Source organism: Talaromyces proteolyticus (genome assembly GCF_021365285.1).
Source record: "Talaromyces proteolyticus strain PMI_201 chromosome Unknown BGW36scaffold_5, whole genome shotgun sequence".
In the NCBI taxonomy this organism is placed as follows: domain Eukaryota; kingdom Fungi; phylum Ascomycota; class Eurotiomycetes; order Eurotiales; family Trichocomaceae; genus Talaromyces; species Talaromyces proteolyticus.
In genome coordinates, this window is record NW_025764281.1 from 1,207,120 (window position 1) to 1,230,098 (window position 22,979).

At 44.7% G+C, this 22,979-nt stretch overlaps 10 protein-coding genes across 10 annotated transcripts; 9 read left to right on the forward strand and 1 right to left on the reverse strand.

The window, feature by feature from the left end:
* Positions 1-861: 861 nt before the first annotated feature.
* On the forward strand, positions 862-1,878 carry BGW36DRAFT_358220 (zinc-binding oxidoreductase CipB; the record flags this gene model as incomplete). The annotated part of the gene is made up of 1 exon (XM_046213950.1): positions 862-1,878. One exon carries the CDS (start codon positions 862-864, stop codon positions 1,876-1,878), a length of 1,017 nt encoding a protein of 338 aa, XP_046073162.1.
* A 1,182-nt stretch (positions 1,879-3,060) lies between these two features.
* On the forward strand, positions 3,061-4,473 carry BGW36DRAFT_448709 (enoyl-CoA hydratase/isomerase family protein; the record flags this gene model as incomplete). Its single annotated transcript, XM_046221757.1, has 2 exons — positions 3,061-3,911; positions 4,052-4,473. 2 exons carry the CDS (start codon positions 3,061-3,063, stop codon positions 4,209-4,211), a joined length of 1,011 nt encoding a protein of 336 aa, XP_046073163.1. The 3' UTR covers positions 4,212-4,473.
* Positions 4,474-4,814: 341 nt separating this feature from the next.
* Positions 4,815-5,535, forward strand: BGW36DRAFT_376622 (uncharacterized protein). The gene is made up of 2 exons (XM_046215907.1): positions 4,815-5,129; positions 5,194-5,535. Exons 1-2 carry the CDS (start codon positions 5,019-5,021, stop codon positions 5,407-5,409), a joined length of 327 nt encoding a protein of 108 aa, XP_046073164.1. The 5' UTR covers positions 4,815-5,018; the 3' UTR covers positions 5,410-5,535.
* A 560-nt stretch (positions 5,536-6,095) lies between these two features.
* Positions 6,096-8,489, forward strand: BGW36DRAFT_376625 (cytochrome P450). Its single transcript, XM_046215908.1, has 3 exons — positions 6,096-6,680; positions 6,731-7,607; positions 7,672-8,489. Exons 1-3 carry the CDS (start codon positions 6,315-6,317, stop codon positions 7,992-7,994), a joined length of 1,566 nt encoding a protein of 521 aa, XP_046073165.1. The 5' UTR covers positions 6,096-6,314; the 3' UTR covers positions 7,995-8,489.
* A 1,411-nt stretch (positions 8,490-9,900) lies between these two features.
* On the forward strand, positions 9,901-11,169 carry BGW36DRAFT_294211 (uncharacterized protein; the record flags this gene model as incomplete). The annotated part of the gene is made up of 2 exons (XM_046211071.1): positions 9,901-10,803; positions 10,909-11,169. 2 exons carry the CDS (start codon positions 9,901-9,903, stop codon positions 11,167-11,169), a joined length of 1,164 nt encoding a protein of 387 aa, XP_046073166.1.
* A 595-nt stretch (positions 11,170-11,764) lies between these two features.
* On the reverse strand, positions 11,765-12,360 carry BGW36DRAFT_149864 (uncharacterized protein). The gene is made up of 2 exons (XM_046209494.1): positions 11,863-12,360; positions 11,765-11,797 (listed from the first exon to the last, which is right to left on the reverse strand). The coding sequence occupies exon 1, from the start codon at positions 12,193-12,195 to the stop codon at positions 11,887-11,889; it is 309 nt and encodes a 102-aa protein (XP_046073167.1). The 5' UTR covers positions 12,196-12,360; the 3' UTR covers positions 11,765-11,797; positions 11,863-11,886.
* A 164-nt stretch (positions 12,361-12,524) lies between these two features.
* On the forward strand, positions 12,525-13,953 carry BGW36DRAFT_376628 (uncharacterized protein). Its single transcript, XM_046215909.1, has 2 exons — positions 12,525-12,936; positions 12,963-13,953. Exons 1-2 carry the CDS (start codon positions 12,566-12,568, stop codon positions 13,579-13,581), a joined length of 990 nt encoding a protein of 329 aa, XP_046073168.1. The 5' UTR covers positions 12,525-12,565; the 3' UTR covers positions 13,582-13,953.
* Positions 13,954-16,529: 2,576 nt separating this feature from the next.
* On the forward strand, positions 16,530-17,126 carry BGW36DRAFT_426397 (uncharacterized protein; the record flags this gene model as incomplete). Its single annotated transcript, XM_046220260.1, has 2 exons — positions 16,530-16,728; positions 16,777-17,126. The coding sequence occupies 2 exons, from the start codon at positions 16,530-16,532 to the stop codon at positions 17,124-17,126; spliced, it is 549 nt and encodes a 182-aa protein (XP_046073169.1).
* A 1,174-nt stretch (positions 17,127-18,300) lies between these two features.
* BGW36DRAFT_339959 (phytanoyl-CoA dioxygenase) lies at positions 18,301-19,318 on the forward strand (the record flags this gene model as incomplete). The annotated part of the gene is made up of 3 exons (XM_046213051.1): positions 18,301-18,589; positions 18,638-19,078; positions 19,137-19,318. The coding sequence occupies 3 exons, from the start codon at positions 18,301-18,303 to the stop codon at positions 19,316-19,318; spliced, it is 912 nt and encodes a 303-aa protein (XP_046073170.1).
* A 1,257-nt stretch (positions 19,319-20,575) lies between these two features.
* BGW36DRAFT_358229 (uncharacterized protein) lies at positions 20,576-22,871 on the forward strand (the record flags this gene model as incomplete). The annotated part of the gene is made up of 6 exons (XM_046213951.1): positions 20,576-20,751; positions 20,813-20,891; positions 20,942-21,242; positions 21,295-21,660; positions 21,711-22,390; positions 22,449-22,871. The coding sequence occupies 6 exons, from the start codon at positions 20,576-20,578 to the stop codon at positions 22,869-22,871; spliced, it is 2,025 nt and encodes a 674-aa protein (XP_046073171.1).
* Between the last annotated feature and the right edge of the window lie 108 nt (positions 22,872-22,979).

Sequence of the window (22,979 nt, forward strand, 5' to 3'; positions counted from 1 at the left end):
TAATATTAGAACATGATTCAAAACAAATCTACATGGAAAGTTAGTCGCAATTCGTACCCAAACAAATTCGGTTAATTCAAATGATTCTTCCTAATCGTTTCAAATTACCATTTGAATTGACGGTGACATGAATAGCGGCTCCGACCTTTGTAGTTAATGTAAATCATTCAAACATCTACAGAATTGTGGGTTTTAGTGGGCTAAAACCTCTCGATTCAATATTATTTCGGGTCGATTGACTGAAAACCCCCACACCACTATCATACGTGGAGAATAGCATAAAATCTAGGAGATAACTGTTTGAATTCGGCTTTAAAAAAGAAGGTACTTGTTAGTGCGATGTTTATGACCGCTTCCGATTGATTTGATATCTCGGCCCTTCTTAAAAAGAAGAGACCGTCCGAGTCCTGACAGTGGTTAGACTCGGAGTAAAAGCGCTTTAACATCTAGCCTCGGATTTGGCGTATTCCGATTTTTAGCGCCATTCAAACATTTGTCCCCACTTAGGTTATCGCTGTTGGTTACCATTTACGGTTAGAGTTGCGCACTATATCGGGTTTACTATTCTAGGAGAATTATATAGCTTTGTGAGAATGAGAAAGAAAGCAAGGATTGTCCAAAACCAATATATAAAGGCTGTATTCAGACACTTTGTTCGTCTCTCCATCATCACCATTGATATTGATTCTTTATATTCTCGCCTAATCCTCTGAAGAGCATAATTCAAGCTTCTCGCTTCTCTGAATTTTCTTCCTGCTTGGTAGCTGTATGATCCGTTCCTCTGTTGCCGGCCTCTTTGCTCTCTCTTCCAAGAAATTACAAGTTTCTCTGAAGTCTTATTCCCCTGTTCGAAAGCTCGTAATGGCCTCCAACTCCGCTGCCTGGCTCTCCGCGGCCAAAGCCTATCCCTTCGAAGTCAAGGAGGCCCCTACATGGAGCCCCGAAGAGAACGAAATCCTCGTTAAAAACCGCGCTGTCGCCGTCAACCCTGTCGATGTTGGCCTCCAGACAAAGGCCTGGTGGCCCATGAACTACCCTACCATTCTGGGCCAGGATGTTGCTGGCGAGGTGGTCGCCGTTGGCCCCAATGTCGTCCGCTTCAAGCCAGGTGACCGGGTGGTTGGCCACGCGGTCGGAATGGTTACCAAACGAGGCCAGCACAATGCGTTCCAAGCTTATACTGTCCTCCAGACCAATATGGTCAGCGAAATTCCCAGCGCTATCTCTTACGAAAGCGCGTCAGTGCTGCCCCTAGCATTATCCACAGCCGCCTGTGGCTTGTTCCAGGACGAGTTCCTCAAGCTGCAACTCCCCACGGAGCCCCGTCAAACACCCACCGGCCAAGCCCTGCTGATTTGGGGTGGCGCTGGAAGCGTTGGCAGCAACGCCATCCAGCTTGGTGTCGCTGCCGGATACGAAGTCTTCACCACAGCCTCTCCCAAGAACTTCGACTATGTCAAGAATCTTGGCGCCAGCCAGGTCTTTGACTACAACAGCTCCACCGTTGCGGCCGACCTTATCAAGGCCCTCAAGGGCAAGACCTTGGCTGGTGCCATGGACTGCATTGGCTTTGCTGCGACCCCTCTAACCGTCGAGGTTGTCATCGGCTCGGAGGGTACCAAGTTTGTCTCCACCGTTAAGGGAGGTTTTCAACCTCCTGAGGGAGCCACTGTCAAGAACGTATTCGGTACCACTCTCAAAGACAACCATGTCGGCAAGGCCATATACGAGGACTTCCTGCCCAATGCTCTCAGGGCTGGAAATTTCATTCCCGCCCCAAACGCTCTGGTTGCCGGCAAGGGTTTAGAAGCTATTCAGGCTGCGTTAGATCTGCAAGCCAAAGGCACCTCTGCCCAGAAGGTTGTTGTCTCCCTGTAGAAAGAAGGAGCATTCAATATTATGTTTGGCGGGGGGGTTCTAAGGCGTCTCTTGAACATTTCAAATATTGCTTGTTTTCATTGTTTTTGTATATTCTTTACGATTTTCCTAGATATGTCTTCAACTCACCTCATTTTCTGAAGTTCTTCTCTGTGAAAGTCAAATAAAATATTCGTGAAGTGGAAATCGAAAATCTTACATGTAAAACGACATCAAAGAATTTATATGGAGAGCAGTTACGGCGTTTTTTCTTCATCTAGTTCATATAGTTGATTTGGTATCATCTTGATTGTTGACCGTCCACTAAGAGCCCTAGACTCAAAGGAAACGACTATCAACCTAAGTATGTGGTATATCAGTCATATGTAAGTCCATTTGAAATGTGTAAATCAATCGAATCTCTCATAATAACCGATGTGTATCGTTTATTACCTTCGACACGTTCAGATATTTGATCGTCACGCAGCCATTTGGTCAGGTTGACAGTCCCAAGAATCGCCCCTGAATAATGCCATGCGGGAGATTCTAGCCGAAAGCAGCTTCACGCGTGCCAGCAGGCTTTACCCGGCTTTCAAGCCTCCCGAGAACTTCCAAGGGTATATCAACTTTACACAAAAAGGCGGCTTTCCACCAGTGACATATGCATGGGTTTTATGAGGCTTGTCGCAGCTCCCTGTAGTGATTTGTCTGAGGGCTTCGTAGATAGTGCAGATATAGTCCTACTTGGTGGTACTAAAACCTAGAATACGATTGTCAAGGCTGTATGAAACTCCTAGGAACAATTAATTACCTGGCGAGTAATTTCTTCGTTGCGAATCATTGTCTAAACAGTCCACGTGACCATCTGACCCGTCACCCAATCAGGCGTGTTTCCCCGCGTTTTGTCGGTTCCCGCCAGCATGCTCCAGCCGACTACGTCCCTCGGTCCGTGGCTACATTCTGCAAACCCCCAACTAATCTTCTCTTAGAGGAGAAGATGGATCTTTTATACCTCTATGTTCCACTTGGCATCTGTCTGGTGTCGTTTGCTGTCATGGTCTATCTGAACTAGCCCAGTTGAGTCACAGGGCAAGTTGTTCTTTGGCGGTGATACGTGTCACGTACTGCCAGTATGCTCCTCTAACCCTTCTGCGCTCGGTTGAAAATCAAACTGACTTCCTGTTTAAACAGTTACTTGTCGCAATGTCCTCCTCACCAGATATCCCGTCTTCTTACGCGACCCTTCCGACCAAGTACATCAGGCTTTCCCACGTACCGGCAGACTCGCCAACCCCAACCAAGGTCATCCTCGTCACGCTCAACCGCCCAGAAAAGCACAATGCGTGGATTAAGGACATGGCGCGCGAACTGGAGGCCGTATATAAGCAGTTTGATGTTGACGACCGTGTTCGCGCCATCGTCTTAACGGGTGCGGGGAAAATGTTTTGCGCTGGTGCAGACCTTGAAGTCGGGTTTCTCGGTGGACAAGGCGAGAAAGACCTTGCTGGGCCTAGCGGAGCTAAGGATCATCGTGACAGTGCCGGCTGGGTGACTTTGGCGATGCATAATTGCCGTAAACCCACGGTCGTTGCAATTAATGGTTCGGCTGTCGGTGTCGGCATTACCTGCACGTTACCTGCGGCCATCAGAGTCGCATACCAAGATGCAAAGATTGGATTTGTGTTTGCTCGACGTGGGGTGATTATGGAGGGTGCATCAGCATTCTTCTTACCAAAGCTGATTGGGCATTCGCGTGCCTTGCATCTCGCGACAACGGGTGGCGTATATCCCGCTTCACATCCGTTACTGTCAAATCTGTTTTCCGAGCTACTTCCTACACCCGAGGCTACTATTGCGCGTGCCTTGGAGCTCGCGAATGATATTGCTGAGAATACCTCGGTGGTGGCGACCGCAATAATGCGAGACCTTATGTGGCGAACGCCCAGCAGTGCTGAAGAAACCCATCTGCTGAACTCGCGGTTGATATACGATCTTTTTGGAAGTACTGATAATACGGAGGGTGTCGCGAGTTTCTTTGAGAAGCGCAAACCTCAGTTCAATGGCTCTTTCAACGAGGCGCGTGATATCCCGTCAGCATGGCCTTGGTGGACGCCGTTTAGTTTGGAAAAATGGCCGCGAAAGTCTCGTCTTTGATTTTGACGGGTGTTCTTCATTCTTTACATATATATTTCAGACAATATAAAGACGCATTGATATTATTCTCCCACTCCATAGCTAATTACAATGACCAAGGTAACATTCTGACACTGCAACGCTACTCTTATCATTTGCAGGCTTTGAACGCTCCATTACGTCCACTCGTACCCTTCCGCAAACTCCACTATTCGGAATAGATGCGGAATTGTACCGCATGGTCGCCTCTAATATCTGGTCAAGGGTCTCTTTATCTTTATTGCGTTTGGCTGACAGATGCATTCTATTACCGGAAATTCGGAGGGGGTCTCTGTTTATGATGGTCACTGCATCAGCTTGCTTTGATATAAGTATCTTATCATATATCTTTTTATTATGTTTATGTAATTATACGACGTCAATGCTCTTCTCAATGAAGTCATTGCAATCATGTCTGATGCTTCTACCTCAGATATATGTACCAAAAGGCTAAAAAAATAATGCCTCTCATAGCGAGCTAGATCAGGTCACCGTTCGGGGTCGCCATATGCGTGAGCAGTTCTCCGGGTGGCCTTTAGGAGCGCTTTGACTATACCTAATAGCCATATAGGAAGGCGTGCTTAGCGAATAGGGATCCTCAAACCCCAACTCGTCGCATCCATATGCAGTAGCTTCATTGCCATTATTCAAAAGTGATTCGTTGTTTTCGGAAGCTCAAAATGCGGGGGAATCCCTTGCGGAATGAATTCCGTAAGGGCGGTTAGGTCCGGGAATTTTTAGGGCTATTCAAGGTGTTCAGTTGACGTATACTAAAATGTTAGAACCGGCAGAATAAAAATGGCCAATCCCGCCGAGATACCCATTTGAACGGTAACCCGGAAATAATATCATAAATTTTGATCAGCTGGACATCATTTCTTGCAACTTCTTTTGAACGGTGCGCTATCGACGACTCAAATCAGGAAACAATATACAAATAAAACCTCATATTCATTGGTTCTGTTTTAAACCCGAAACAATTGAGCAAAATGGCTTCCGATAAACCTATCACTCGTGTGACCTTTTTCAAAATTCCAGACCCTGCGGATCAACAGAAGCTTATCAACATGTACAAGGAGATGCCCAAGAAAGCCACAAAGGTATCCCAAATAATTATTTGAAGATTCCCGTGCAGAGTGGTTGCTAATTATTCAAAAATTACAGAATGGAAAGCCTTACATCCTTTCGGTTACCGCCGGCTCTACTTTTGACGACCAACGCAACCAGGGCTTCACCGTAGCGGTGATTTCATCATTTGCATCGCTCGAAGATTTCGAGTATTATGATAAGGAATGCGAAGCTCATGCGGCTTTAAAGCCGGTGGCTAACTCTATGCACCAAGGGATTATGATGGCTTATTTCAACAATGCCGTGGCATAGGTCACGCTCATCTCCCTTCCGGTTCTGGTGGATACCCTAAAAAGGGGTATTTTGTGTTATTTCTTCGTTCAATTAGTGATATAGCCTTTATAAACCATCGAAAATCTCTATTTTAATATGTTTAAATCCATGTTTTGATCTATTTATACCCGTTTTTCCCAGAGGGAAAGCTAACCAGAACCGCAAAGATTTCACGTAATCTATTACTCAATGCTATATCAACATTTGATACTGCTTTGTTATAACACTCGCAAGTACGCTTTCATTTCTGCTGCTTTCTTTGCGACTGGGAAGCCTTGGAAATGAGGTAAGAATATTTATTCCAATGGATCATCTCTCAAATAGCTGAGGGAGATGAGATCACTTGATAACAGAACGTAACGGAATTGGTTCCGTCACACCGACGAAGCAAACAATAGATCGGATATTCCCAATTGGCCAATAAACTGAAAAGGCTATCATGATATATGTAATTATATAGATTATTATAGGCTTATTAAAGGTATGCGAACTTAGAAAATTAAAGGGTGTCGTAAATAATCTATTGATTGACGGTAAAATAGATCCAAGATATATAGTTTACGTCATCCAGAAGGTGTTAATGCATACCGATTTTCACTTTTACCACAAGTACGAAATATTCCGAACGTTTCTGTATCCATTTCCGACTAAGGAAACAGACGTAATCGTTATGACAAGATTTTCATGATCGCCTAGTGCATGGCAACCTATGTGGAAGCGGGATTACTCCGCACTCCCCCAGACCCCAGGAAGCATTCCCGTTCCATGTCGGTGTCTTTTCAACTAAACCGCCTATTGAAGACACCAGCGCTTTAGCCCTCATTGTTCCGTCTCATCTTACATTAACTCGCGAAAGTTCATCGGCCATATCATGCTACACCATCATGGCAATCCAACAACTCTTAACCACACTCCAGGACAAGTTTAAGCCAGAATCAAGTCTTCAGCAGCTTGCTACGGGACTTTTATTGCTTCCAGTTCTCTATGTGCTCATCAATGAGTTTATCCGCAGCAACGCCCGCATCCCTAATTTAAAAGGTCCTCGTGGTCTGCCTCTTATCGGGAATCTGCATCAAATACGTATCAACGCAGCGGAACAGTATCGAATATGGTCCAGAAAATACGGTGGAGCGTATCAGATTCAACTGGGAAATATCCCGATTGTTGTCGTGAATACAGCGGAGACGGCAAAGGCTATCTTTGGAAACAATGCGCTGAGCTCGAGGCCTGAGTTTTATACTTTTCACAAGGTCAATACTTCCGTCTATGCATGCCGAGAAATACAGGCTGATATTTTCAGGTGCTATCAAACACCGCTGGTACCACGATTGGTACTTCGCCTTATAGTGATTCGCTTAAACGCCGCAGAAAAGGTGCTGCATCCGCCCTCAATAGACCTTCCGTGCAAACCTATGTTTCCCACCTTGATATCGAGACCAAGGACTTCATTAAAGAATTACTAGAGTACGGTAAGGCCGGGAAGGCGGGAGTTGACCCGATGCCCATGATTCAACGTCTATCACTTAGTCTTGCTCTCACACTTAACTGGGGCATTCGAATGGATTCTCAAAAATCGGATCTCTTCCATGAAATCACTCACGTCGAGGAAGAAATCAGTCGGTTCCGCAGCACTACTGGTAATCTACAAGACTATATCCCACTATTGCGTCTTAACCCTTTCAATTTCGAATCACGCAAGGCGCAAGATATGCGTGACCGACGTGATGTTTATCTCACTGCGCTCAACAACGGCCTGGATGAACGGATCGCCAACGGAACACACAAGCCATGCATCCAGGCCAATGTCATCATGGATAAAGAGGCCAAACTGAACAAAGAAGAGCTTACCTCGATTAGTTTGACAATGTTGTCTGGAGGCCTTGATACTATCACCACCCTTGTCGCATGGAGTCTTGCCTTGCTAGCTCAACGGCCAGATATCCAGGATACTGCACTAGAGGCAATCAAGGCGACTTATGGGACCAATAAACCACTATGCGATGCACTAGATGATCAGCAATGCCAGTATGTTGTCGCTCTGGTGCGTGAATGTCTTCGGTACTATACAGTTCTCCGCTTGGCCCTGCCTCGCGCGTCAATTAAGGATATCACTTTTCAAGGAGTCCGCATCCCAAAGGGAACAGTTATCTTCCTCAATGCGTGGGCCTGTAACATGGGTATGTTAATGCCTTCAGTTTTCCCTTATTTCGTTTTGAATTTTCTAACCGATGTCAATGTTAGATCCCAATGTATGGGAAGACCCAGAAATCTTCCGGCCCGAGCGCTGGCTCGACCATGATGATGCTCCTCTATTCACATATGGCATGGGTTATCGTATGTGCGCTGGTTCATTGCTAGCAAATCGCGAGCTCTATCTCGCTTTCATCCGACTACTTAATTCGTTCCGTATCGAAAAGGTCGATGATGTTGACGTTCATCCAGTTCGGGGTAACATGGATCCGACAAGTCTTGTGTCAATGCCGAGGCGCTATCGTGCTCGGTTTGTGCCCCGAAATGAGACTGCTCTACGACGCGCTTTGAACGAGTTCGTTGCCGTGGAATAATTTCCGACCCTGTCTCCACCACCCCTTTTTTATTTGCCTTTCCATCTTCAAATAATCATGGCGAACAGGGCAACAGATAGGAGAGAAAAATCTTTCGCATGTATCGTTCTTCTCAAAATGGGTTTCTTTTGTTTCCATTACTGTTTGAGTGTGGTAAGGCATTAAAAATCCGTTCTGACGTTATGATACTAAGAGTAAACCTTCGCATGAGCTTGATTTGTTTTGTTAGGCGTTCATTGACGTAACTTTAAAAAACGCCGACCAAAGTTACTTACAAGAGATCAGCAACTTCAGCTGGTCGGTGACTCGTGTCGACGCCTGCTTTCCCACGTTTTGACGATCTTACCTACATAAGGTAAGAGGTAAATTCTTCAGAGACTCGCTTGGACAATGCCCAGTCCTTAGTAGTGAAGGCAGAATTTTAACAACTAAGACGTAGTTGATTAGAAAAGCCGAGAAGAAAAGTACGTATGCCCGTCGCCCAATGGCTCACAGGACGATCGGAAGTAGTCGATGTAACGCCATATGATCAGCGAGATTAATTAATAATAACAATCTAAGATGTACCAATATTATCAATTTCATTTCGCAGCTTAGCCTATTGCCACTGTAAATAATAGTCAGGTATCAGAGTTAAAAATAACCTCGTGGTTTCCAAGTATACGCATTTGGGGTTTGACATTTTGGATTTTTTTTTTCTTAGCTTTATTCTCATTTTTACTCCGTAGTCAACCTTGTGCAAGACAACTGGGATTTGGGAGTACAACTTGTTTAGCACTAGCGGGCATTCTCGATTTTATTGGCCCTAAAGATTGGCGACGAACTATATCGCGGCCGCGGTGGTCATACCGTCCTTGTCGCACAGGAGAATTAGAAGAAAGCCCACGGCGGCCCGCTAGCTCGAACCTAGAAGGGTTTGTTCCTTCGTGACCCGACCAGGGTCTTCGCTCTCGTCCTGGAATATAACCCCTTACTCCGTTGTTATACAAAGTCTTGCCTGTGAAGATACTCAACTTCCTGCGTTTAGCAAAAGGTCTACAGCCCCCCCCAAGAAGTGTTAATAAACATCTATTCTCCCCGAGCCTCGGCGGTCAATTGAGCACTAGCCAGGTGATCTGCCATCTCTAGCGTCCTCCAAGAACACCCTTTGCCGTCTGCACGGTCACCGGCAGCGCTTGAGGCTGGCTGAAGGGGCGAATCAGGCTAGACGACCAAGGAGCAATACCCAATACCCCACTCAATCCGAGCCATTCTTGTGGACAAGCCGGTTTCAAGACTCCCTCTAATTAAGGCTTCTGAACCGCCCGGTTAGCGACTGACAGGCTCTCCCGTCCCGCAAGCAGGACTAGGTTACAGCTTTAAGTGTGGGACCAGCGACGCTCTCTTATGTCTTCCGAGCAATGATATTGAGGGGTGAAGGAAGAAAAAACAGGGATTGAAACCGCAAGCTTGCCCCCTTTCAAGCTGAGCTGCTCTTCCACACAGGCCAACCGGATTGGAACTCCGACCTTATCCTGATACCCGACGAACATGAGATCGTCCATTGGCCCGAGTCCTTTGGTCAGCAACAATCAGGTGGCGCTTGGACTGGGAAAGATGCAACCAAAGTACATATAGGGATTAGTAGCTCTGGGCGAAAAGGACAGCTTGAGTTGAGGCGCTAGGACTGAGCTCTAGACCCGGTCACGTAGTTGATCCATCAATAATCAGTCATGCATGCATGTAGTAGTACCGTCATGCAGTGGAAGGTGCAGCACTGTTGACAAGAGAAGCTAGCATTAGCGTTGTCGGAGAAGCAGGTCGCGTCCTGCTCTCTTATTTTTTCCTTATTTTTCAACCCCCTCTCTTGCCTATCCAAGAAGACGCAAGGAGTCAATTCTACTTTCACGTCCGGTGCACACGAACTATGAAACGCTTCTTCTCGTTTGACCGAGAAGAAAAGGGCTTGCCTCCTGTCGAAGGCAATGCGCCTAAACAGCCTTCTTACTACCCCAATTCTGATTCTTCACAAATCAACCCGCAATTGACAGAAGAACAAGAACGAGAGCGCACAAGTCAACTATACCATAACCGCGCAAAATTAATACCTGCAGACAACAAACTACTCATTTTTCGCTCCCTGACGGGTATTGACCACGTCCCTGTCTTGTCCAAAGACGGCTTTTTCCAACCGCGTCATGCACCCAATGTCGGTATATACACACGCGTCGTGCAGGCAGAAAAAACTGCTGCTTTGCGTTATCGTGCATTTAGCATCTTGATCAACACTTGCCTAAGTGTGCAAATCGTGGTTGCCGCCGCGTTGACCGCGATTGGAGCTGCCAAAGGTCCTCATGGAGTTATTACCGCTTTTGGCGCCATCAATACCATCATGGCTGGTATTCTTACATACCTCCGTGGATCAGGACTACCAAACCGCGAGAAAAACGTCGAAAAAGCTTGGGGCCAGATCCGTGAATACATTGAACAGCGTGAACGTGAATTCTGCCTGGAAAGTTGCGCATTGAACGTCGAAGAGGAAATACGTATCATTGAACAGATGTATGAAGAGGTCAGATTACAGATGGAGTCTGGAAATTCCAACGACGGTAGCTCGAGGGGTAGTGCCAAAAGCATCGACGCAATCCGTGAGGCAAGGAAGAGTGCTATTATCGGCCAGAATAGCGGAGCCGTGAAAGAAGCTCTCTCCGGACATACAGGTATAGAAGAAGCTAGAACTGCTGTTGCAGCTGAATCGGGTCGAGCTGAGAACAATCTCCGTGATCGGTTGGGACAATACGGCGATCAATTGCGAAATACTAGCGACAATGTTCGTCACACTGGCGAGGGCCGATTCGATCAACTCAAAGAGGGTTTCCAACAGGTTCGTGAACATTTCCAGCACTCCGGCGATCAGGCTCGCAGTGCTGGTGAGGGTCGGGTTGGGAATATTCGCGACGAGTTACGGCACGTTGGGGACTATTTCAGACAAGCGGGTGAAAATATCCAACATAGAGGTGAAGATATTCGTCAGACGGGAGAGAGCATGCGACAGACTGGCGAAGAACAGCTCCGACACACGGGCGAGCAGGTTCAGCAGGCGGGCGAGAATTTACGAAACCCTGAACTTAGGGTCTCTATTCAAACAACACAATCAAACTCGAAACAGACTCAGACGGATAAAGATTTTCAATAACCCCTCTTTTGGTTTGACTAGCGAGAGACGTCAACGCAAAAAGGGCATATGCAAAGAAATGAAAGCGTACATACATTTGTTTTGCGTGTTGATCTTTGTGATGCTTTTATGATACCATATTAATACTACATAATTAATTTATTTAATTGTTATATGTAATATCACGTATACTACTCTGTTTCACGGTTCATTTTAAGTCACTACGAATCCGAACCAAAGAGCTGGTTGTCTAGTACAAATGTACTCAAATGGCCCTAAAACTTCATGGGATGGAAATATATAAAGAGAACATTTCCATAGGGATAAAACATCCTTACTATTATCGACATCATTAAATGTATTGTCTCATGTCATTTGGAGAACGGCAGTCAAGACTCTCTTTGACATCTGGGCACCAGTGCATTCTTCCACCAAGCTGGACAGAAAATGTCATGATAAGTTGAAAGTTTCTTATCTATGTCTGGAAGAAAACACTTTTTTCAGTCTATACTTTCGATGATATCATCGAGACTCTGCTTGTCTTCGGCGGTCAAGTGAACATATTTCAAGCAAGTAGAGCCACAAGGTTGGGGGGTGCCTTCCTCCGTCCATAGACCAGCCAAGTCCATGCATTCTGCTGGAACATTTTCTATACGAACAGCCGAATGGGTGAATTAGTATGTAGCAAGCAGGGAGGGGGACACCTTTTCTAACAAGTTGCAGATTCCTGAAAAATAGTCACATTTCTCCATGATTAGCTTGTCTACATAGCTCGACATCGTGATCAGACATCCCAGGTGGTAAATTCATGAGCTTAGCGGTTTCGTTCAAACCAGGGTCGATATATCTTCTGGCCTTAAAACCACGGCTCATTCTGTGATGTTTAGTTTTTGACCTTGGTGCTCCTTCCTTGATTCCAGCAAAGACAACATCCCCTATAACTGCTAACGCGAGGTTCAATATTGAAACAATAGGAGCAGTGCAGAGCGGAACGATGTAAGTAGCTGATAGGGCAATCCCTATTACAGTTTTAGCTCTTATGTGCATTTGAAGTTTTATAGGTAATATCTGTGAAAAGATGCAGCAAAGTTAGACGGTTTACCATGTCTTCAAGCACAAACGGGAGAAATGAGCAATTCTTATATTATATTCCTTTTAAGTGGTAATACCTTCTAAGAATTCTTAAAACCTGAGACTTGGGGCTGACTTGAGTTAGAAATGAAATTGATTATATTAACTATAATCTACAATTGATCTAAAATTAGTATTGCCACGCAGTGTCCATTTATTTCGACTCGGCGATCGGGCCCGGGACAACTTAGATCCGTCACCTACGTCACCCGTCACCCGAAAAATTTGACATGTTCCGCTGGTTTCTCGAGCCGACAACACCTCTAATTTTTGGGGATCATACAAAATGTCTGTACGCAAGTATAATGAATTCCTAGACATTGCACCCAGTGACGATGATGATTCTATCGACGGCGCCTATAACTCTGAAGAGCGAGAGCAGGTTACGGAGAGCAAGGGCCGCGCCGTAAAACGACAGCGGACCGCAAATATCCAGGACATTTTCGGTCTACAGTCGGACGAAGAGGAATTTAGCAGTGAGGATGAGGATCAGGAGTCTCGGGCAAAAATCCAGAGCAAAGGCCGCAACTTTGTACAGACAAAACCCAAGCCTGCCTCGGAGGAGGAAGACCGTCACGACGAAAACGAAGACGACGAAGGGGACAACACACTTCTTGTCAATACAACAACTGAGAAATCTGCACAAAATACGAAAGCGTTGGTGAAAAACTACCCAACAAAAGTGTCCAAGAAAAAAAAACAGGCGTAATCTACTTTTCTTCACTTCCGCCTTACCTTAAACCGCGCGCTTTGAAATCTCTTCTGGAAGGCTGCGGCTTCGAGCCTATAACAAAAATATTCCTCACTCCTCTAGTTCAGTCGCGCAAGCAAAACAACAAACGCAAGAGGTACACCGACGGATGGGTTGAGTTTGCATCGAAAAAGACAGCCAAGATCTGCGCCGAGACGCTTAATGCGACTATCATTGGCAAGAGAGGCTATTATCATGATGATATATGGAATATGAAATACTTACGGGGGTTTAAGTGGGAAGACTTAATGGAGCAATCACAAAGAGAGCGGTCTGAGCGTGACGCGAAGAAACGGATTGAAGATTTACGTGCGCGGAAGGAGGACAAGGTGTTTTTAGCTGGTGTTGAGGCAGGACGTGCTGCGGATGGGATGGCTAGGAAGCGTAAGGAGAAGACCAAGCGGTCGGCTCAGGGTAAAGAGGGAAATATGCCAGAGAAGGCGCCGCAGGCTATAAGGAGGACGTTCGTGCAGAATGATGTTGTTAGGATGCAGGAGGATCAGAAAGTTGTGGGGGAAGATGTGAAGCGTGTTCTAGGGAAGATTTTCTAGCGCATTTGTTACGAGTTAGTTTAGAGTTGGTATCCTAGTGTCCCAAGAATTCAGTTAAGTACTCAATTAAGATCATAGAGAAGAGCGAGAGAGAGATAGGGATGCAAGTTTGATTAGAGGTGCTAAGATTGCCTCCCTTCATGAGAGGAGGATAAGGTAAGCAAGCAAGATAGCACATGAAGGTATGATCTTACTGCGGGTACCACGACTCAGGTAGGCAAAAGTCGATCAAGATAAGCGGGGTGAAAGTAAGAACTGGAGAGTTAGGGTTATACGAAAACACCGCTGGTGATAATCAAGACCATCAAAACAACGTCAAATACAGCTATTCCCGGCCACCTACCCACCATCTCCTTAATTACTCTAGTATGGATTCTGTTTTTAAAGAGCTTTTTAATTATAATATTTAGCTTAGTAATATAACATGAAATTATAAATACCTTGATTACCGACTAACACGCTCTCCATATTATCATTTTTAAACCCGCAAAATTGCTGGCGTCGAGAGGCTGCAATATATGTGAAAAGGTAATGATATAGGCACTGAGATAACATTATTCTTAATGTATGTAGGATATAATTTAGCACTGAAATGGCTTCCACGGCTAACAGGCATAAGCAATCAATATCTCCCTTTGTACTACGATTAGTATGAGGCATTAAGCCAATCTATTCTAATTTCATCAGTGGTCTATCCATCATTCCTGATATTTATTTTCTAATTATGTGGAAGAGTCTCAAAACAGTCTTCTTGCGGATAGTGCGTTGAGGTTGGTTGTGCTTCAAAACAGCAACATTAATGGGGGGAAGCACAGCCCCTTCTCCTAAGCATAGCCCCCCTCATAACCCCTCAGTTTTTAAACTGACATTCCTTTTGTTTTGTTCAATTACTTACACAACTTTATCATTATTCTCATTATGTCTCCCCCACTTGGTTTTGATAATATTCTCTTCATCCTAAGGAGTTGTCGTTCCGGATTTCGATTTCTAACGTCCTCATTTAGACGAAACCGACGAAACAAACCGGAGTAAAACTAAGGATGTGACTGGGCTTTCTTAATTGATCGTTGTATGTTCTTCATTTCCCGTTACCATATCAGTTTCCTAAATGCCATTCCAACGATACCAGGGGATTACCGCCAGTCTATGATGAGACAGCGCAGAAATCTGCTAGTTTTCATAATTCGTGAGACTCATGGCACCTAAATCCTCAACAAATCTCTCAAACGAGGATTTTTATAAAGTGCTTATCCAGTCATCAACTGACAACAATGTTATACTGTGGAGAACATAACGAAATGTATATTGGAAGACTACTTGTTATAATAGTTATATTTATCAACCAGCTGAAACATTTATGGGGCAACTGTCTTTTCGTCTAGGGGCTCCATTACGAGTGCTGCTGTATGGGCTGAAGGAAAGGGTTATCTCCATATTAATGATGTAATTGGAGGGGCTTCTGCGTAAAAACACATACCCCACGTAGAATGTACAAATAAAGGCGACAGGGGAAGTTACATTTGATCTTTTTTAGAGGGCTATTTCAAGTAAAAATGATAGATTATCAATAGATGGTTCTTTGAACACGTCAGTTGATTGGGGACGAACACCAACCAACTCGATACTTTGTTATCTCATGATTGGCAAGATTTTCTGCTTAGGAAACTATTGCCCTCGCTATGAAAATCGCTGTTCCAAGTTAAAGTCAGGTTCTTGGCTAGCCAGTAGTCTTGCTGGTGCGCTCGAAACTATCGTTATTGAGAGTGAAGGGGCTACAAATGTGTTGGTCATGGCTGAATGAGTAGAGGAATTTACGCGCAATGGATAGATTCTCGAAGCTCCTTCAATGTAACAACGCGGCCTTTTTGACCTTTCATGATTCCAAGCTTCAAGCGTCCACACATGTCAATCCTCCGTGCATATACCCAAATTGGTCTCTTCAATAACTGCCAAATCGAGAAAGTATAGCTAGGAACAACAACACCGATACCAATAATAGAACAATTAACTGGGTAATATTGGAATATCTTGGAATCCCAACAGGTACCGATAATAATTGACTAATAATAGAGGTTAACCGATCACTTTCTCCATAGCTGTACCAAAGAATATATGACTCCACAAGTCAGCAGATCTTGACCTAGTAAATTCATAATTTGGCATTACTGAGACACCGATCAAGAAGATCTACAAGAATTTGACAAAAATATCAACATAGTGGAAAACCACGAATAACCCCACTTGGACCTAGGGCATGGTTCAGTAATTGGGCTGCTGTGGAGAAGCAACATATAGCGATCTACAGGGGCTAACTGGTTGTTTGCGATATCATTCGATGTTTCGTGTTAAGTAAACAGGGTGGAAGACCCACGAGCGCTGCCAAGACACTTTTGGACCCTACCTCTAGGAGCAAAATGCCTGGCCGGCCCAACATGAAATACCTTAATTCAACGCAATAGGCAGCCTGGATGGAGCCCAGTTGGGATCTTCGGCTTTCTTTCAAGGTCTATGATGTCAGTTTGTTGGTTCGTGAAGTATTTTCGACCCCAGAGTCCCCAGACGGATTAGCCCGACATCCGCCTTGGCTTTGATTCCTGCGCATGTTGGTTCCTTCAACTGTGTAGAATACCTTGAAGACTTGGGCTTCAACTACCGTGCATCGTTTCTCTTAGCTTCATGCTATGTTATTAATAGTAGCAAGACGTGAGTGCAATACGCGCGGAAATTGCCTTTGAGCGCGGAACAAGTGTTCAGCTCTTGATTTTTCGAGAACGAATACGGAAGAGCTGGATGATTATGAGGGGGTCAAAAAGTATAAGAAGGAGGACGATGCCAGTGTTAGAATGAGATTCATCAACACAACAATCATCACAATCAATCCTTGAATACCAAAGCCAAATTACCAAAGCAAAGCAACAAACTCATCTTTTTTGTTAAACACATTAAAAATGCATTTCTCAAACATTATCCTTTTCGCTGCTGCTGCCACTGCTTGGACTGTTCCAGAGGGCACAACCAACGGTGTCTACTCTGTGAGCGTCAATCATCTGGGCGAGGAAGTCCACGAAAAGATTGCCGAGCTCAAGCACCCAGACGACATCAAAACTCCGGTTCGAAGCGCCAAATTCCGCCGCCAGGGCCTTTCTGGTAAGTACAAGCTTTCACATAAGCAGAAACACATCCTAATAAAAGCAGGTGCAAACCATATCTCATGCTTCAATGACAATCTCGATCCCCAGGACACTGATGCCGCCAACAAGAACATCGATGACCAATGCGGCGCCGGTGGCGATCTCGCCAGCGGAAAAACTCAGAATGGACGCGATTTTTACGGCGTCTCCGGCGATGTTGTGGCCTATGTTTGCAACCTCTCAGCCAGCCCTGGCACCTGCTACTCCAGTGAGCGAGTAGACTCCAGCTCCAAGATCACCGACCAGTGCGGCAAGTACCAGTCCGGTGAAGACGTCGTGCCAGATCGCCAACTTACCTACGGCTATCGTACCAAGGATGCCAAGTTCTGCACCCGTGGAACTAATGGAAAGTAGATTCATACCATATATATTAGCTTTGGAACTTGTGCCAGAGTAATGTTTTATTACATGCTGTCAAACTTTTCCACTAGGCTCAAAAGGCTTCGGCCTTGGTACATGTATTTTAGCATATTTATTTTAGTACGTGCTTTCACTTTTACCTCAAATGTCACATCCGTTGTGAGGCACATAGATACCTATATATACTTGTCTAAATCTATTTCTTTAGTCTACTGATGTCTTGTCTGAATAAAGCCACCATAATTCCAGGTGTACAGAATCAATTATAAGAGCCGCAGACGCCAATCTCCCACAGCTTGGAAAAGGACCTCGTGGTGTAACAGCCACATTGTGCGAGAAGGAACGCACGGGTCAAAACATCCTGTGGTTCTTCAGAGTCTGGGAACCATGGCATCCAACTGACTGGGCACCGAGATCGACTCGGTTCTATCCCGACTTCTCATCCTTTTTTATACTTTGATCAATAGGGTTACAGTATTTTAAACTGGTATTTAGATGAATAGTTAAAAACATCGCTTTGTGCAGTTCTTGGACCCTGAGATATATGGAGGATGACATCATCGGTTATAAGTAATATAGAAGATGTGATAATAGCTTCTGGGCTCGCCGCCAGTGTTTGAGTGTTAGAAGTAATGTAGTATTTGACTGAGGAAATTAGGTACTACAAAGTTACAAGTGGTTGAAGTTATCAGTTGATATCTATGTAAAGTCAGGTGCTTAGAACACTTGTAAAAAAAAATATGCAACTATAATAACATCACCAAAATAGTCACCAAGGTTTGCGCTATTTTTAGTATGGTGGTTAGACTGTGACTCCATTTAATCTGCTCATTGGACGGAATCGAATGTGGCGTGGGGAGGTTTTGCGAGAGTTATGCGAAATCCGGGAATATACGTGCATATTGCGAATGACAAGTAAATCTACTATGTTAACTATCAGATGCGCTGTATAAAGTTCAAATTTAACTTAACCGGTTCTAGACACCGGAAATTCGAATTTCTTAATAAAGTTGTGGGTTGTATAAAATCCTCGTGATTCCCGTGAATTTCTCGCATATCTACATAGTATAGAAAGAAGAAAGACATGTTACACATGAACAGGCTTTACAAAACTCTCTCAAAGCCCATACTACGTTTACCTACTCAGTTGAGAATGTTTTCTACTACAATGACCAGTCATCCCGTCACAATCCAGCTGTCTAGAGCCGAAATAGACGGCTCGAAACTATCCGCGAGGAACTTGGAGATCGCGATTCGCAGTCTTCACCACGATGGCCTGGTAGTTATCCAGGACGTGGTGCCGCATGAGCCACTAGACCATTTAAATAGAAAGATGGTTGCTGATGGGTTCGCTCTTCAAGCCCGGAAGAACGACGGCCCCTATAATTACAACAGAGGTAATATTCAGCAGGACCCTCCTCCAGTAAAGGAATATTTCGACAAGCGTATCTTCCTGAGTATATCTTCCTATTTTTTTACAGGAGTATGGACTAACAAGCTTTTAGATCCCATCGTCAGCCAGGTGACATCAACTATGCTCGGCCCCAAGCCCCAGTGGACTTTCTGCTCTGGAAACGCAGCCATGCCCCCAACACCCGAGACGCCGCCGACTTCCCAGCCTGTACACTCTGACGCCGATTTTGATCATCCAAAACATCCGTTTGCGCTCGTAGTCAATGTGCCTCTAGTCACTATGACACCTGAGAACGGATCGACTGAGATTTGGCTTGGGACACATATGGATAGCGGCCTACATGTTCAAGAAGGCATGCATGGAGACCGAGCTAGCGGGAGAATCAAACCCCGATTGTTAGAAAAACAACGCCTTGTTCGTCCACCCTGTCAACCTGTAGTGCCAAAAGGGTCTGTTGTCATTCGAGACTTGAGATTGTGGCACTGCGGCGTTGGCAATCAAACCGACGATGTGAGAGTCATGTTGGCGATGAGTGAGTTCGTGAATCCAAGCTACTTAGAAGAGATTACTGATATTTTGCTTTTTGTTAGTTCATTTTGCTCCCTGGTATCGCAATCCAATGAGACTGGAGCTATCGGATGACTTGAAAGAACTTATTGAGGCCGAAGATTCTCTTATTATCCCTGTGGATTGGGTGACAGAGAAACAAGCATTGGAACGGTACCTGAATCGGGGATTTGGCAATTCTTACGACTTTGGGCAAAGTTGGTAATTTCGGTCCCTTAAATTGACTACGTTGCCGTTCTAGGTGCCCTTAGTATAATATAAGCAATCAAATAATAAATAGGTTTTATTGCTCTGGTAGTTTTATACAACCAGATGAAGAATGAGAGTTTGTTCCACCCTGGGATAAATTCAAAGTAGATTGCCAATCGTTCCTAGATGGTAAAATATACTCCGTAATTAAACCCCCCAAAGGGTTCTGGAAATGGGAGGTTATTGTGAGCTGAATTCCAAATATTTAGTCAAGTTTAACGACGTAACTCAGCTTTAAGCTATGAAGGTCTCGTTTTAGTGGGCACTAGGAGGTCTTAAGGGGCCTAAACCCCCAATTCCCGGCCATCCGTTCCGAAATGGTGTCGGGATATTCGAAGGTGCTTAGGCATTCCCCGCTCTAAGCTACTTATCTGCGCAGTGCGATTCGGGGACCTCGTGGGGACTGGCGGCGCCTTGTCCACCCTCCTTGAAGCTAAACGTGCAGGAGTTCTCGTCGATGACAGACTGCTTAGAGCTATCACCCTTAATATAGAATTGATAAAGACTCTCTAGTTATACTGATAAAAGAAATCTTATTTCTACTCATAATAACCCCGCAATCACCCATGCTTGAAATGATGCAGAACGCCAGACCGAACAGACAGCAATAGCAACTAATTAGGAGATCGACGCGGCCAAACGCTCCTTCAAAAGGTGTTCGACTTATCTTAATAATGCTAATGTCGTTAGTAGAATTAAGTCGTAAGAGATATAATACATTCCTAGTTTTCATATATTTTATATTTTATGAAGAACATTGTTTTTTTGGTACGATTAATTAAGGTAGTATATATGGTTTTTTTTAAATTAAAGACTATCTAGTGGTTATCAAAAAAAATATTGGAGTTCCAAGGAGAAGCAAGGCTGAGATAGAAGCACAGGTATACACACATACATACTGGTTGCCGTCCAGGAACATTACTAAACTAGTAGGAAGGGTTTTATGGCCCCATTGGTGATCACGTGATCTCAGGTTTTTATGTCAGAAAAAATATGCGACTAGAAATCCTTACTCAAGTAAGGGTTGCGCCATTTTTGGTATAGTGATTAAAAGTTCAACACTTTATCAAACAAATTTCATCCTTCCGTCCGTTTGTAGTTATATCATCCACCCACAAACCTCAGTTTTGTGATTTTTGATTCAACTCGGCTCCTCTCTTCGGAAAGTAACGCGGCCTATTTAACCGGCGGAAATCGACCTTTCAACGCCATCATGTCGAGAAAGAAAAATAACGAGAAAAATTTGCGGGCCAGTTTGAAAAAAACCATTCGTAAAGAAATGCGTGCTATTTATATGAAGAAAAATAGCATTGACAAGAAGGAAGTTATTTCTAAATTTGTTTCTTTGCATCCTGAATTGGAGGATACGATTCAAGGTGTAGTGCATCGGTAAGCGGTGATGTATTTTTGTGTGTTGGTCCTTGTTTGCGTCAACGTCTGACTGTTTTAGCTATGCCAAAACGATAAATGATAAGGCAGCTAGCGGAACGGCTCAATGGGGGAAAAATGGAGGATCGACCAGCACTACGGTACGAGGAGAAACCTAGGTTATGGGATCTAGCCATACTCACAAAAGCAGCTACAGTCAGTGGAGGCCGGGGTGCCTAAAGCTCGTCCTCCGCGGCAGGCGAAGGAAAAGGCGATGTCTGCTATCAAGGTCGAAGTTATGGCTTTTGAAAGCGAGCAGGATGAAGGCAGCTCGCATTCAGAGCAGTCCAACACTAACTTTGCTGAAAAACTACTTCTAGACAAAACACCGCCCAAGCAGCCAGGTGTAAAACAACAGTTGTCAAAAAGAGTCGTTAAAAATGCGAAAGATGAAGCAGCTGTAGGAATGGAAGAGCCAGACTTGGTACATAAGACCAACGCGCTTTTGGAGAGTAAGATATCTACATTTACTACCGCCAGGCTCGATATCTAACCAAAATACAGGCTTCAAGGAAGACCTAGCCAGTCAAAATAGGAAATCTTCTCTTGGTGTGGGATCTTCTATAAATAGGGAAAGGGCACCTGACCTGGAAACACAGTTGCAATTCCTGAGCCTAGATGGCCAGAACACAAGCGGCTTCAACGGCAGCTCACCTCATAGTGTTGAACATGCTGTTTTGGTATCACCTAGTCTTGAGGAAGTTGGGCAGAAATTACCAGCTCAATTTGGTCTTCTGGGCCACCTAGATACGAGGCAATCAGAAGACCTCGTGGACCCTCGAGTGATGCTTAATACAAACATCCCGTTCTCTGCTTTTATTTGCGGACTGCAAGGGAGCGGAAAATCTCATACCACTTCTTGCATGATTGGTGAGTATCAACGAACTTTTATAATTTATTCATTGTCCTGATAAAATTAGAGAACTGCTCATTGCCTTTTAAAGCCCTGGGGACATTGCAGAAACCGCTGTCCACCCTTGTGTTGCATTACAATGAATATAGCTCCAACGTCAGCAACCAGCCAAGCGAAGCAGCATTTTTGGCGTCTATCATGCCGGAGTACAGGAAACACTTCAACAAATCAATCCCTGTGAGAGTTCTTACCTCACCATCCAATTTCTACAATCTTGAGAAGATGTACTCGCAAATTCCCAATGTTCGTGTGCGCCCATTTCGTTTGAAGCCGTACCACCTGAACATCGCGACGATGCTTTCGCTGATGTCCATGGGCAAGAAAGACTCTATGCCTTTGTACATGGCTCAGATAACACGAGTATTGCGCGAGATGGCTCTTTCTAACAAAGGGTCTTTCAATTACTTTGATTTCCGCAACCGAGTGAGAGACCTCCGTTTAGATCGGACACAGACACCCTTCTTAGACCAACGCTTTGATTTGCTGGATTCGTTTCTTGAGCTGAAGAAGGATGATCACACTACGGGTGGAGACTACTTCATGGACGGCGGAGTGACGATTTTGGATTTGTCTTGTCCGTTCATGGACCAGGGCACAGCGTGTATTCTTTTCCGAATTGCGATTGATTTGTTTCTTCACGCGCATCCATCGCGGGGTAAAATGATTGTTGCTGATGAGGCACACAAGGTAAGAAGACCGATCTTTCATTCTTAAGTTTTTCAAATATGCTTAACCGTCTACATAGTATATGGACAGTACTGAGGCTGCAAACGCCTTGACTGAAACTTTCCTGAACATCATCCGTCAGCAACGCCACCTTGGAACTCGAATTATCATATCGACTCAGGAGCCAACTATTTCTCCTCGTCTTATTGACCTTTGCTCTATCACTATCGTCCATCGGTTTTCAAGCCCCGAATGGTTTCAGAGTATCAAGAAACATATCGCCATTGCTGATAAGGAAGATACTAATTCGAATGAGGAAAATGTGAATGGGCTGTACCAGATTTCTAGCCTGCGTACGGGTGAAGCTCTTGTGTTTGCCCCATCTGCATATCTCCTTGATGGACACCAAGAGGTGATGGATGTGAAGCACAAGAGCTTCAAAATGGTGATTCGGAAACGCATTACTTGGGATGGGGGTCAAACGATTACCTCTGTTCGCTGAGCTATTTTTCGGCATCATCGTCGTCTAACAGAAAACGAGTTTTAAAAGATACAGCGCGGGAAATAGAAATCGCATCTCGGACTATTCCAGGGTATAAATATATTTTAC

Excerpts from the sequence above, each read along its gene's own strand:
- BGW36DRAFT_376622 (XM_046215907.1), top strand. The coding sequence starts at position 5,019 with ATGGCTTCCGATAAACCTATCACTCGTGTGACCTTTTTCAAAATTCCA. Across the intron at positions 5,130-5,193 it reads TGCCCAAGAAAGCCACAAAG|AATGGAAAGCCTTACATCCT; the intron begins GTATCCCAAATA and ends CAAAAATTACAG.
- BGW36DRAFT_376625 (XM_046215908.1), top strand. The coding sequence starts at position 6,315 with ATGGCAATCCAACAACTCTTAACCACACTCCAGGACAAGTTTAAGCCA. Across the intron at positions 6,681-6,730 it reads AGTTTTATACTTTTCACAAG|GTGCTATCAAACACCGCTGG; the intron begins GTCAATACTTCC and ends TGATATTTTCAG. Across the intron at positions 7,608-7,671 it reads TGCGTGGGCCTGTAACATGG|ATCCCAATGTATGGGAAGAC; the intron begins GTATGTTAATGC and ends TGTCAATGTTAG.
- BGW36DRAFT_149864 (XM_046209494.1), bottom strand. The coding sequence starts at position 12,195 with ATGCACATAAGAGCTAAAACTGTAATAGGGATTGCCCTATCAGCTACT.
- BGW36DRAFT_376628 (XM_046215909.1), top strand. The coding sequence starts at position 12,566 with ATGTCTGTACGCAAGTATAATGAATTCCTAGACATTGCACCCAGTGAC. Across the intron at positions 12,937-12,962 it reads TCTGCACAAAATACGAAAGC|TGTCCAAGAAAAAAAAACAG; the intron begins GTTGGTGAAAAA and ends ACCCAACAAAAG.